The 14,441-nt window shown below is 53.1% G+C and overlaps 1 protein-coding gene across 1 annotated transcript in view; it reads left to right on the forward strand.

The window, feature by feature from the left end:
• LOC144725122 (uncharacterized) overlaps positions 1 to 14,441 on the forward strand; it is a 31,261-nt gene that overhangs the window by 13,236 nt on the left and 3,584 nt on the right. The window contains exons 3-4 of the mRNA XM_078604594.1: positions 9,802 to 9,931; positions 11,050 to 11,835. Of these exons, the coding sequence (XP_078460720.1) occupies positions 9,802 to 9,931; positions 11,050 to 11,835 (916 nt within the window). The remainder of the gene's footprint in view (positions 1 to 9,801; positions 9,932 to 11,049; positions 11,836 to 14,441) is intronic.

The raw sequence follows: 14,441 nt of genomic DNA on the forward strand, positions 1-14,441 counted from the left end.
CGCTTTTTGTTTCGCGATTATTTCAACGCCGACTCGATCATATTCATCCCCGGCCACCCTCTTGATTCCAGGGCAAGGTCACGACACTTGGTTGGCACCTCGGTACCACACGCTGTGACTTGTGTGCACCGCTTTGAATAAAATGTGAAAATTGGCCACGTGGGTGTATTCTTTTTTCCTTCCCGTCTCTCTTTGTTGGTGGACGATGCGATGTGGAGTTTGACAGCTGGGGATTTGAGAGAGAGAGATGAAGGAATAACTCGTGGCGAGTGCTGGCTAAACATCGAGAGAGTTTATGCACAGACTCATACAGAGACTAAAGACAATTTCAGCCGCGGTGGTATAACGATCGGTAGTAGGTCATGCGATGTGTACGATATTAATTATTGACAGCCCTCTTTGTCAAAATCCACTGCCGGATTGACCTTCCCCCACGCCGTGTCGATAATTGGCAGGTTTGCTTGACCATACTTCACCACGCTGGTCAATGCGGTTTGGTGAAGAGGAGGGCAGGTCGTCCCAGGATCGGTTGAGATATCGCTCACCAATGATGTTAGCCGTGGCCGGGTATTGAACTAAGGATTTCGGGTTGTTAGCGCGATGCACTAACCACTGCGCCACCGCTCTACAACATAATACGCGTTTATACATTCACTAAGGTGTGCATTTATTAACAATGAGACGGGTGTAAATTAAGCCTCGGGTGACACGTGTAAGATACAATCGTCCAAAGTTACGCAAACATCAGACGGGAGTTCGGCGTTATAAACATTTCCATCACACGAGAGCGAAGCAGCGGAGCCTGGTGTAGAATCGCGATGCGCTGAGCGAGCCTCAGGAGAGTGGCATCTCTCAGCGGGGGCCACACCCTGCTGATGAGAGCCACATAACCAAAAACAAAACCTTCCCATTTAGTGTGTCTGCAACCAAAAAAAAAGATGTTTTACGCAACATTCTGCTGGACGACACGTTTGGTTCAGTCGCTTCCAGAGTTGATGTCGTGGAGATTTCCATTTCTTCGTCAAATTGCCGCTGATGGCGTGCGGGGGGGGGGTTGTAGGGAGGAGGAGGGTGGGGGGAGGGAAGGCTCTCACACAGCAGTGGATTGACAAAGGTCCTTGCGTACACGCGCATCATACTCTGTGCCTGCTAGAACGATGACACACCGACCTTTTTGGCTGCTCACTGCAACGACGATGTTAAGTCTGGGGCATGGGGAACACAGTTTTGGCTGCGCGTCGGATCGGCAAGTCCGGACGAGCTTAGTGGGGGTTGGGGGGATGTTGGTGCTTGTACCTCGGGGTTGGCAGCGCGACTCTGCGTGAAGGGTTGCCCGCCGGGTGGCCGCTTCTTCAAGGCCACTGCGGAGTCGAGCCGCAGGCGAGCTGCTGACCGCCCGGCTCGCGTTCCGGGTTTGGTATCCGCATCGTCGCAGCCGTCGCGGCCGCCACTTGCGTGGGGGTCTCGGTTGTAGGGGTCTTCATCAGCAGCAGCAGCAGCGGAGGCAGCGGCATCTTCGAACGGGGAACTTCTTCTTCTTCGTGGAGGGGCGATGCGGCTGTGCCGTGGAGGCTCAGCCGAACAGCGGCCAAGTGTTCGGCTCCGTCACTTTGTTTTCGCACGTGTGAGTGTGTGTGAGAGAGCGCGCGTGTGAGTGTGCTTCGGACGCTCTCTGGGTTTCACTGTGAAAGCCGCAGTCCGTTTAAACACGTTAAATTGCCTCTTGCACGCACCCTCCCCTCCCACCCAGCCCCTCCACCCCCATCCAAACCTCACCAATCCCACCAGCGACTCCTCCCCGTACACACGCGCACACACACGCGCCTCGCACCCGTGGCTCACTCGCCCCCACCTCCCTACCACCACGCCACTCACCATGCTGCCCCCCCACCTCTCCTCACTCCACCCACCTCGTACTCACCCGTGATGCTGACCGACAGTATTGCAGGCTACACTCGACAGCAGGCCCACTCACAAAGCCAAAGATCCCCAGTATAGCCTTAACAGATTATTGGGGCAAGTGCTGTAAGCGAGTATAAAGGACTGCAAAGGCACACGAGGGGGTGGGTGGCCAGTTTTACGCCCGGCCTCCTTTGTCTCATCCGTCGCGACGTTTACACACCGCGCCGTGTACTTATTTGAGGCTGAGTTGACCTAGGGGATACCCGCAACCGGTTCAGATAATCGTCACCGGTGTTGGCCGTGAGTTCGAAACGAACTCGGGTCGCCGGGTTCATAGGGCAGCGCGCTAATCGCTACACTCCTTCTCCCCACTACAAATACAAAGATCCCCCATATAGGCTTTGACATTGTTGGGGCAAGTGCCGTTAGCGACCACCAATGAAGGCCAGCACCACACACAAAGATAAAGGCAAAGATCCCCCGTATAGCCTTAACAGACTGTGGGGGCAAGTTCTGTTAGCGAGCACCTATGAAGGCCGGAACGGTACACGAGGGGGTGGGTGGCCAGCACCACGCCCGACCGCCTTTATCTCCCCAGTGGCGATGTTTACTCACCGCACCAGGTACTCATTTCAGGCTGAGTCGACCTAGGGGAGGCCCAGGACCGGTTCAGATAATCGTCACTGGTGTTGGCCGTGAGCGGGAATCGAACCCGGAACGCCGGGTTCATAGCCCAGCGCGCTAACCGCTACCCCACCGCTCCCCACCACACACACACAATCACACGCACGCGCGCAGTCGCACGCACGCGCACACTCAGCCAATTGCAGGGGTGTTGGAGTGCCTGTAGAGTATCTGTCGCTCAAAATATCGGGCCCGTGAATGCCCCACCTGCTCTCGCCACTCTGTGAGCGGCACCACAGCAGATCCGCGGCGTCCACCCCATCGCCTCTCCATAAATTGCATTTTATTAATTATTATTTTTAATAAAAAAAATGTGCACGCGTAGTGTCTTTTCATGTCACCCTCTTAATTTATTTATTTTCTGTAACTGTGTGTGTGTGTGTTTTTTTCTTTCAATTATTATTTATAGATCATTCCTCCCCTCCCCTCCTGTCTGCCAACTTTATTCTCACTCTTCACGGTCGTGTTCACGGCAAGGGTTCGTGGTTCGCGGGCCCATCAATGTCCTGCGTGATCGCGGTTTCAATCTCTCGCAAAAAAAGAGAGATTCGCTCGCGTCTCTCTCGGTACCGCGGCATCTCCCTCGTCAACCGCGCTCTGTTGTTGTTGTCGTAATGCGGCGTGACACGCAGGCCGCTACCCACTTCACACGCGTTCAACGTTCGCGGTGCGTCTTACTTTCTGGAGCGTCTTAGAATCAGGCCAATAGGTCGTCGTCATTAAAACGTCTCTTTGAGATACCGCCGCTGCTGTTCTGCCTCTCTCTCTCTCTCTCCGGTTTTGTAACGGGTTCTCTCTCGCTCCGTCTCCTCCCGCGGCTCCCCTCTGTGCAGAGAGGCGTCCTCACTTCTAAACTTATCCCACCCCCCCGGCCCCCGTGCGCATCGCAAACAGCTGCCCCTGGCTGTCCGTCTGTCCCACTCACCCCCTGCTGACGAAGCACATCTCTTCGGCTTCGGTTTCACGGCATCTGAAACCACACGCATGCCCTTTGAGCACTGCTCCGAATAGTGGTCGCAGTGGTGATGGTGGTTGGTGGTCGGTGGTGCTGGTCGTGGTGGTCGTGGAGGTGATGGATGATTTTCCCATGATCTCACAGTCACATGGCTCTCGTCTCTAAGCCACCGACCGTGGTGGCGGTGATGGTGGTTGGTGGTGGTGGCAGTGGTGGTGGAAGTAATACAGCAAATCTGGCTGTGACGGTCCCACCTGATGACGGAGACTTGTGTTGCCTCCGAAACGTCGTGATTTTTATTGTTTTATTTTTATTAATTTTAATTTCATTTTTTTACCTACGTGACTTTACCGAAAGAACTAAGAGTATGAATCCTTGCAGTCACGAAAGCTTCAAATCTAGAATTAAAGGAAGTAATACTACTGGTGCTGGTGGTGATGATGGTGGTGGTGGTTTTCTGCGTGGGGGAGCTGTTGCCGAGGGCTCTGGGCACGAGGCTGCTGAGTGGAGCTGCGTGGATGCGCCGAAGGGATGGGGCACAGGGCGACTGAGCTTAGAACGCGTGGGACATGGGTTCGGAATCCAAGCGCAGATTACGTGGAACCGTTGAAACCACCGCTCGGCTAGAGTGTCTTTGTTTTAGCTTGACTCATTTTGATCACGTTACACATTCAACGAACCGTAGCTTGTACGTTCACAGAACCACATAATATGCGAGCATACTTGTGCTGCGCATGTGTACTGTCATATTCCATAGGAGTTGTTTTCATTTGTTGGTCTGGTTGGTTATGGTTAGGTGCACAGCGAATACTATCGTGGCTGGCTATAGTTGGTTAGGGTTAGGGATGGAGTTAGTACTAGTGACTGGCTATAGTTGGTTAGGATTAGGGATGGAGTTAGTACTTGTGACTGGCTATAGCTGGTGAGAGTTAGCGATAGTGTCTGGCTGGCTCATTGGTTGGGGCCAGGGGTGGTGAGAGCAGCATTTGATTACCGATTGTAGCTGCACCCCCCCCCCCCAACAACCCAGTCGCCCCCCCACTCGCCCCTCCGTCCCTTCTCGCCATCGCTTCTCGTCGCCTTCCTCATGCGCCTCAGGCGTCAGCGCAAATTTCGGTCAAAAACACGGAAAAGAGGAGGAAGAGGAGGAGCAGTTATTGTCCTCTAAGTGTGAGCGCCCAGATGACGCGCACACGTTACTAGTGACCCAGGGACACGTGTGTGAGTGTTAGCTTGTGTCTATGTGTGTGTGCATGTCTGTGTGTGTCTATGTGTGTGTGTGCATGTCAGTGTGTGTCTATGTGTGTGTGAGTTTGAGTCTATGTGTGTGTGCATGTCAGTGTGTGTCTATGTGTGTGTGAGTTTGAGTCTATGTGTGTGTGCATGTCAGTGTGTGTCTATGTGTGTGTGCATGTCAGTGTGTGTCTATGTGTGTGTGCATGTCGGTGTGTGTCTATGTGTGTGTGTGCATGTCAGTGTGTGTCTATGTGTGTGTGAGTTTGAGTCTATGTGTGTGTGCATGTCAGTGTGTGTCTATGTGTGTGTGAGTTTGAGTCTATGTGTGTGTGCATGTCAGTGTGTGTCTATGTGTGTGTGCATGTCAGTGTGTGTCTATGTGTGTGTGCATGTCAGTGTGTGTCTATGTGTGTGCATGTCGGTGTGTGTCTATGTTGGTGTGAGTTTAGAGTCTATGTGTGTGTGCATGTCTTTCTTATGTGTGTGTGTGGCAGTGCGTGAGTGGTTGTATGTGAATGGGGGAGTGTAGCGGGTAGCGCGCTGCGCTACGAACCCGGCGACCCGAGTTCCATTCCCGTTCACGGCCCAACACCGGTGACGATTATCTGCACCGGTCCTGGGCCTCCCCTAGGTCGATTCAGCCTCAAATGAGTACCTGGTGGTGTGATGTGTAAACATCGCCACTAGGAAGACAAAGGCGGCCGGGAGTGGTGCTGTCTGCTCTCCCCGTCCTTCACAGGTGCTGGCTAGCAGCACTTGGCCCAACAGCCTGTGAAGGCTACCCGGGGCATCTTCGTCTTCGTGAGATGCGTTACGCTGAACACCAAGCGCCGCTAGTTGGGCTGTAATCGCGTCCGCAGATGTCGCTATAAATCCACTCGTGTTGGCCGTGCCCAGATATAGATACTTGACGACCTTTCCGTCTATGTTTTCACGTTGACGCCCGGCTTTAAACAAGTACAACTACGATCACGGGGAGTCGTGGCGCAGCGGTTGGCGCACTGGGTTCAATTCTCGGGCATGGTCAACGTCGGTGGAGACGGATTACTGATCCGGATCTGGACCTCCGCGTGGATTAGATCGGCCTTCAACGAGTACCTGCTACCCCCTATGTGTAAACACCACCACAGGGAAGACAAAGGCGGTCTGGCGTGGTACTGCATTGCAACACTCACTGACGACCTCTATTAATGCTACGCGGGGGATCTTTGTATTTGTTTGTCTATACAGTATATGTGTGTGTGTGTCTGTATATATACTGGGGAGCGGTAGTGTAGCGGTTAGCGCGCTGCGCTGCGCTATGAACCTGGCGAACCGGGTTCGATTCCCGCTAACACCAGTGACGATTATCTGAACCGGTCCCCGGTCCCTGGGCCTCCCCTAGGTCGACTCAGCCTTAAACGAGTACCTGCTGTGGTGTGTAAACATCGCCACTGGGGAGACAAAGGCGGTCGGGCATGGTGCTGACCACTCATCCACTCACCGACTCGTGTGCCGTTCCTCGCTATAAACAGCACTTGCCCCCAACATTCTGTCAAAAGCTATATGGGGGATCTTTGTCTTTGTGTGTGTATGTGTGTGTGTAACTCATCCATTCCCGCAGTCAGCAGCTTCTAGGCTGTGCCTTGTGGGTCCCAGGGCCCTGTGTATACTCGGTGCAGAATATCCATTTCTGGAGCGATACTATAACCCTAGGGTTGTCGAAGTGTTACCACCTACCCTATAACCCTATAACCCTAGCCGTGGCTTTAAGGGTGGTTGAGGGAGGGTAAAAAAAGCGTCGTGGCCAATTTTCTCCAGATTCCCCAACTTTATTTTCTTGCAGATGAGATCAACTCCTGCCTTCAGCCCGCTCAAGTCTGGCGGGGAACACAAAGACGCCGTTTGAGCTCATGAGAAATCACAGGGCGATTAGGCTACGTGGAAGGTTGCATTAGCGGATGCGTGACTTTTTCCAAATGATGTATTTCATGTGAGCGAAAGAACAGCTTGCTCTTAAATTTATGCAAGTATTTAAAATGTGCGGTGTCTCTTGGAGCGTAAGCCTATTTATGTAATTGTGTCTGTGTTTGTGACTTGAATATGTGTTGGTATTAGGTTGTACTGCATGAGCAGTGGTATTTCTTTTTAATGTTCGGAATTCTGTCCACGTACCTGAGATTTGTCACGTTGGGTGGGGCCGTCACCGTCATCATCATCGTCATCATCGACCTCATTAACATGATCATGAATCGTCACCAATATTTGATATCATCATAATTGTCATCAAAATCGCCATTATCATCAACATAAATACTGTAAATCACTTGTGTCATCCACACCATCTACTGGACATCTGTGTAAAAAAACTTTATAGCTCATCGGATTCCTCCAGTATAAATACATTTTCTGATTCTGATCGTCATCATCATGATCGTCATCAACGAGATCAATGATTATAATCAACACTGTCATAATCATCAACAGCAATAACAATGCTACCAGAACCACGATCCTCATCAACGACACATGATGATGGAGATCATCATCATAGATCATCATCATCATCATCGACTCAATTATCACCATTTATCATCACAACCACCGACAATAACAACAACATCATTACAATTAGTCGTACGTTATTAAGAACACAGTTGCGAGCGGGCAGCATTAACCGCACGTGGTCTTCACGTTGGGCGCCTGGCAGCCACGCGGCGATTGCATCGCCCCGACACGAGGATTGCCGGAAATTAGGGGGGGGGGGAGAGGGGGGGGGGGCGATGGGGCGTGGAACGCCCCAATAACCTCTGAGCCCCCCCTCTCCCCCACCCTAACCACGGCAACCTATAACCACCAGACATGCACATGGTGGCTACCCAACCAAGGTGGGTGCCACGGTGGCGAGATGTTAACTCCCTCGCCTGGTATACAGGAGGTCGTTCGTTTGATCCCGACCCCGACGATGCCTGTATATTTGAAGTGTGCATGTTCTATCTCTCTCTCCCCCCCCCCCCCCCGTGGTCGTGTGGGTTGTTCTGCGGGCACTCAGGTTTTTTCCCCTCCACAATTAGTTTCAACATCATCCCGCGTTTAGAGAATGTGGCTGCGATACATTTCCGCACGATAAGCCACTTCGTCGAGTTATCATTTTGCGATGACCAGGTTGCTTCTGAACAAGAAACATATCGGTTAGAGGGCCCTACCTGGTTAGTTAACATAGTTAGCAAGCGCTATCCATCATGAGTTTCGCTTGTCGTAGAGTTTGGCGGTTTAGAATCGAGCGGCCGCCCTGGTTAATACTGCGGGGTTGTTCTCCGCTTCGACACGGCACGTTGAAGATCCGGTGAGGTCATCTGTGTGCCGGTGTCACGGTCCAAATTTGAGAGAAAAAAATTACCCGAAACTTACCGCACCGAGTTGGAATTCACTTGGCAGCAATTATCACTCTACCCCCTACTGCAAAAAAACTTGGCAGGACCATCCTGAAAAATGAGTCATTAGACTCGCTGAGGCCCTCCCGGGTAAGCACGCAGAATAATAAAAGTATTAAACTGTCGGGTGGTATCATCACCTGCTCGTTATAAGTATTATGATAATTTTTATTTTAAAAAAATAATGGATTTCGTGACGCTTCCCGTCCCCTTCTCGATGATTAACCTCGCACGACGGTCCAAGCCACGCGGCAAGATGACGTCACAACACCGCGTCACGTGCCACGTCGCGAGATAAAGCCATGCGCCATTGAAAAACTCAGCACATTCGTCAACAGCCACCGTCTGGCCTTTAAAGGAGAAATGTATATAATAGGCGACGTTTCGGGCAATGGTCCTTCTTCATAACGCAGGGAGCTGGGTGTGCCGGAGGCGAGCGCGAGCCTTGACCGTAATGGGGCAAACGCGTTGCGGCGAAAAAACTTTTTGTTGCTGGTTTTTGTCCCCAGATTTTGAGCAATAATTGGCAGGCGTCGGCGGTGGCGTCTCTGTTGCGCGTGGTTTGCAATCCGTCGCTGTGGAGGCAGCCAAGCGGCGAGGGTTGGTGGATCACACAGAGATGTTGCGAAACTCTCAACTTCCCGTGGGCGTCAAGGAGGCACCATATGTGTGAATGTTTGTTAAACCTCTTTAGCCAACTTAGCCAACTGCGCTAATCGGAAGTGCGGGGGAAGGACAACAAACTAAACACAAAAAAGCAGTTCCCTGTCTTGCCAGGAGGAGGCAGCACAGAAACAAAAGCGGACTCCACCTGTTCCGTCCGTATGGGATAGAGTGTTTCCCCCTCGCACGCGTGGGGTTTTCTCCGGCTGCTCCGGTTTCCTCCCACATTTTAAACGCTCACTAATTGACGGATAACACCTTAGTATATAGAGGACTGCAGAGCTTATTGGCGCTGGCTATCGCGTGGCTACCTTCCCACTTATCTGTGGTTACGGCTCGTGCCCCTGACGCCCCCCCCCACCCCGTCATTACACAAAATAAATTGAAAACACCCCCCCCATCATCATCGTCGTCGTGCTGCTGTCAAACCCCCAATGGGTTCACACGTGTGTCGGCCCTTACGCTGATGATGTCTCATCGGCAAAAAGTGGCTCCCCCCATCTGACAATGTGAGGAGAGCACTGGCGCAGAGGCAAGGCCGCACAGAGGGTGGCTGCCATAAAGGGACCCAACGCTGCTTTGGCGCGTGGGGCAGAGCGGGTGGTGGGGATTGGGACCAGCGGCCCGCAGAGTTCAACAAGTTCAATAAATTGTCTGGTCATTCTGCTGCTGCTGCGTTGGCAGTGGTGGTGAACACTCAGAAGCATGCGTCAAAAGCAACGTCGTGTTACAGATGTGGGCCTTCTACGTGTGATGTGCTATGAAAAAAGGGCCATTGCCTGAAACGTCACCCAATATATGCGTTTGCCTTTAAAGGCCTCAGTGTTATTGGCCAACGCGTTAAGTTGTTTTGTATTCGTCCCCTGAAAGTGCTGGTGCTTTTGGGGAAAATTGCAAATGCAATGTGTGGGGGTGTGCACGTGTTTCTGTGTCGGTGTGTTGGCACAGTCGGGGGGCACAGGTGGTGCATCGGCCAGTCGTCTCAGTCAAGCGACCCGTGGCCCCGTGACCTCCTGCCAGCGGGCGTTCGACACTTCACGTGGCCTCAACGTGCACGTAGCCTGGCACAAGCGTCGCGGTGACGTCACCGCCACTTAGTGGCGAATGGAGGTTGCGTGTGTGTGTGTGCGTCTGCACGGAGCGGTGGCGATGTGGTTACTGCGCTGCGCTACGAACCTTGCGACTTACGGCCAACGTCGATGGCGAATATCTGAACCGGGCATGGGTCTCCCCTAGGTCGACTCAGCCTTGAGGGGGTACCTGGTGTTGTGTAAATAGTAGCACTGGGAAGACAAAGGCGGCCTTCGTAAGGTGCTCGTCGACTACATTTGGCCCAACCGCCGATGCAAGCTGCCGATGGGAAGATACCGGAGAGCGTGGAGACGCGCGAAACTCCGCACAGATCGATTTAACAATCCTTTGCCGTGCCGCCACCTTCTGACCACATCGCCGCTTTGACCCCCATTCAATCCGTTAGGCAGTGCAGTCCATCATCATCATCATGAAGCGTTTGGCTGCGATTCGTGTCCGCATGATAAGCCACTTGGTTGAGCTCTCGCTTGTGATTGCCAGGTCGCTTTTGAAGAAGAGCTACATAGCCCAGTGGGCCTTACCGAGTAAAATAGAATGAATAGTTTAGCTGGTAAAATAAAAATGTAAAGTATCGATTTAAAGCTTTCGTGACTGCAAGGATTCATATTCTTGGTTCTTTCGGTAAAGTCACGTAGAAGGGAAATAATTGTTTTATTTGTATTATTTTCTTATTTCCCCTATACGTGACTTTACCGAAAGAACCAAGAATATAAAAAAGTAGTTTAATCAATCAGCATCACGAGCCTTGCTCTATCTCCTGCTGGATGAACCCCCCCCCCCCCATCTCGCCGTCGCTATTCCTCTCGGACCTGCCAACCGAGGGTGCTGTTAGCGAGCACCTATTAAGGTGTTAACGTTATCGCTGTGCCCTCCAGCCTCCGACAGTTGTTCTCTCCAAGCAGGTGTCAACCCTACCCCTGAATAGACCCCGACATAGCGAACCCCTTTATTTTTAACGGGTGTGGGGGAGGGAGAGAGGGGAGTGGACACGAGGTTTGGTGATTGTGTTAGTTGCCAGTGGAGGCAGCGATTTTAAAAATATCTCTGTCGGTTGTTGTTGAATCCAAGTCAAACGTAAATCTGCGTGTGTGTGTGTGCGTGCAGGCACGTGGTGTGGAGGCGCACCCAAAGACAAAGATCCCCCTTATAGCCTTAACAGGCGGTTGGGGCAAGTTCTGTTAGCGACTAGCACCTACGAAGGCACTTCGACACGTGGAACTCACACAGAGACACATACACACACGCATAGAACACACACACAGAACACACAATCACCACACACTCACCACACACACAGAACACACACTCACCACACACACTCACCACACATTCATCACACACACAGAACACGCACTCACCACACACACAGAACACACAATCACCACACACTCACCACACACACAGAACACACACTCACCACACACACTGAACACACACTCACCACACACACTCACCACACACTCACCACACACACAGAACACACACTCACCACACACACTGAACACACACTCACCACACACACTCACCACACACTCACCACACACACAGAACACACACTCACCACACACACTGAACACACACTCACCACACACACTCACCACACATTCATCACACACACAGAACACGCACTCACCACACACACTCACCACACACTCACCACACACACTCACCACACACTCACCACACACACAGAACACACACTCACCACACACACAGAACACACACTCACCACACACACTCACCACACACACACACCACACACACTCACCACACACACAGAACACACACTCACCACACACACTCACCACACACACTTACCACACACACAGAACACACACTCACCACACACACTCACCACACACACTCACCACACACACTCACCACACACACGCACCCACCACACACTCACCACACACACAGAACACACACTCACCACACACACATAACACACACACTCACCACACACTCACCACACACACACTCACCACACACACAGAACACACACACAGAACACACACACTCACCACACACACAGAACACACACTCACCAGACACACTCACCACACACACTCACCACACACTCACCACACACACTCACCACACACTCACCACACACTCACCACACACTCACCAAACACTCACCACACACATTCACCACACACACACTCACCACACACTCACCACACACTCAGAACACACACACTCACCACACACACTCACCACACACACACCACCCACACACACCACCCACACACCACACACCCACCACACACGTAGAACACACAAGTAGAACACACACGTAGTACACACACACACCACACCTGTTCTGTACCCCCCCCCTCTCTCTGCCCGAGCCATATTTAGTGTTTAGTAAATGCGCCCGCACATCGCCGCTTGAGGCGGCGCTCGGGACGCGAACCGCGGCCCCTGCTGCCCAAGAGTTTCACGGTGGCGAGGAGGTGCCAGGCACGGTTCATGGCCCGCAGTGAAAAACGCTGAGTGTGATGTTTTACACGCGCGCCGCACGCTCCTATATACAAAGACAGAGATCCCCCGTGTAGCCTTAGCAGACTGTTGGGGCAAGTGCTGTCAGCGAGCACCTATGAAGGCCGGCACGGCACACGAGGGGGTGGGTGGCCAACACCACGCCCGGCCGCCTTTGTATCCCCAGTTGTGATGTTTACACGTCGCACCAGGTACTCATTTGAGGCTGAGTCGACCTAGGGGAAGCCCAGGACCGGTTCAGATAATCGTCGCTACTGGTGTTGGGCCGTGAACGGGAATCGAACTCGGGTCGCTGTGTTCGTAGCGCGGCGCGCTAACCGCTGCACCACCGCTCCCCCCTCCCTCACACACACGCGTACGCACACACGCACGCACGTGTAACGCACACACACACACGCGTACACGAGGCGTCTATAATTAGCCGCTGGACCTGCCACACGCAGCTCCTGTGCCCCTGCCATAATTGGGTGTCTGCTGATGTCACGGGAGTCTAACTTGGGCGCGACTCTGACGAGGGCAGGGGGCTGTTGGGAGGTGGGGGGCGAGCGCTGTGGCCCATCGCTTCCTTCCTTCTGCCAGATCTCGCAGCTGTTGCAATGTCCGTGTCCGTGACCTCCAAGGGACCGCTCTGGCTGTCCCATCACCACAGCCAATCTGGCCGGAGAGGTCATCATCCCCTTGCTCAGCACTGTCGCTCCACTGCTGGACAAGGGGCCGACCCACGTCGTACGCGTAATGGGACGGAGGAGGATAAGGGGGGTGGGTATTTGACCATACTTCACCACGTTGGTCCGTGCGAATTGGTGGAGCCGTGGCGCATAGAACTACAGTGCAACAATGCACTCTGTTGCATTGCCCCTCTGCCGCCCCAGAATACGTCTATATATTCACCATCCGATTGGCCAGCAGTGGAAAGAGAATGACCCCAGTGCGTCACCTTTAGGCTGGCACTGATCTGTATCTGGCAGCCCAGGGGAACGGATGGAACGGAGAGCGCCCAGCGGAGATGGAGCGATGGAATCGTGTGCAGGCGGGCCAAGTGGATCGCTGCATCGCAGGACCGTGGATGATGTCATCGGCTTGGTGGAGACCTTCATCCAGCAGTGGATCGATCGCGGCTGATGATAATTACCGACCACGACTACCGACCACGTGACCAAAGTCGCATTCCCGGCCACGGCTGAAACATAATCGGCGCTACTTGGCATCTCCCCCCCCCCACCCAACCAACCCCTACACCTCTAGGTCGACTCAGCCTTAAATGAGTATCTGCTGCGATCTGTAAACACATCACCGCTGGGGAAGACAAAGGCGGCCGGAGGATTGGTGATCGGCATTACTACCCATAACCCCCTCCTCCCCCCACCCCCCGCTACGCATTGCCGACCTCAATCTCAATAGCAGATCATATAAAACAACAAAATAAAAACCCGCCGCCTCGAATATTTCGTCCACGCGCGCGACCTCTTGACCCCCGCCCGTCGGCTCACTGTCAAACGCCGCCGCGAGAAGTTAAATATCGCGGGCCAATTAAACAGCGCGGATTCAATTAGCGACGACCCCCACCCCACCCTCTTGCAACGCGTCTCAGTGTCGTGTGAGTGGGAGAGTGGCGGGGAGAAAGGGGCGGAGGGGGGGGGGGCAGTTGAGAGGACACCGAGAGAGGTCACGCGAGGGAGACGTGGAAGGTCACGCTAATGAAAGTTAAATTAAATAAATCGACAAAGACAAAGCCGAGCGATGACTGCACCAACACACGGGACGGCTCTACAGCCGGGGTCGTTGTGCTGCTGCTGCTGCTGCTGGTGATTGATGGTGGTGGTGGTTGGTCGTGGCGGTGGTGGCGGTGTTGGTGGCGGTATTGGCAGTGGAGTGGAGCTGTTTGTGTCGCTGGTTATGTGCTGGTGGTGGCGGTGTTGTTTATAGTGTTGGTTGTGGTGGTGGTTGTGGTGGTGGTGGTTGGTGGTGGTTGGTTGTGGTGGTGGTTGTGG

Source organism: Lampetra planeri, chromosome 22 (genome assembly GCF_965212315.1).
Source record: "Lampetra planeri chromosome 22, kcLamPlan1.2.h2, whole genome shotgun sequence".
In the NCBI taxonomy this organism is placed as follows: Eukaryota; Metazoa; Chordata; class Hyperoartia; order Petromyzontiformes; family Petromyzontidae; genus Lampetra; species Lampetra planeri.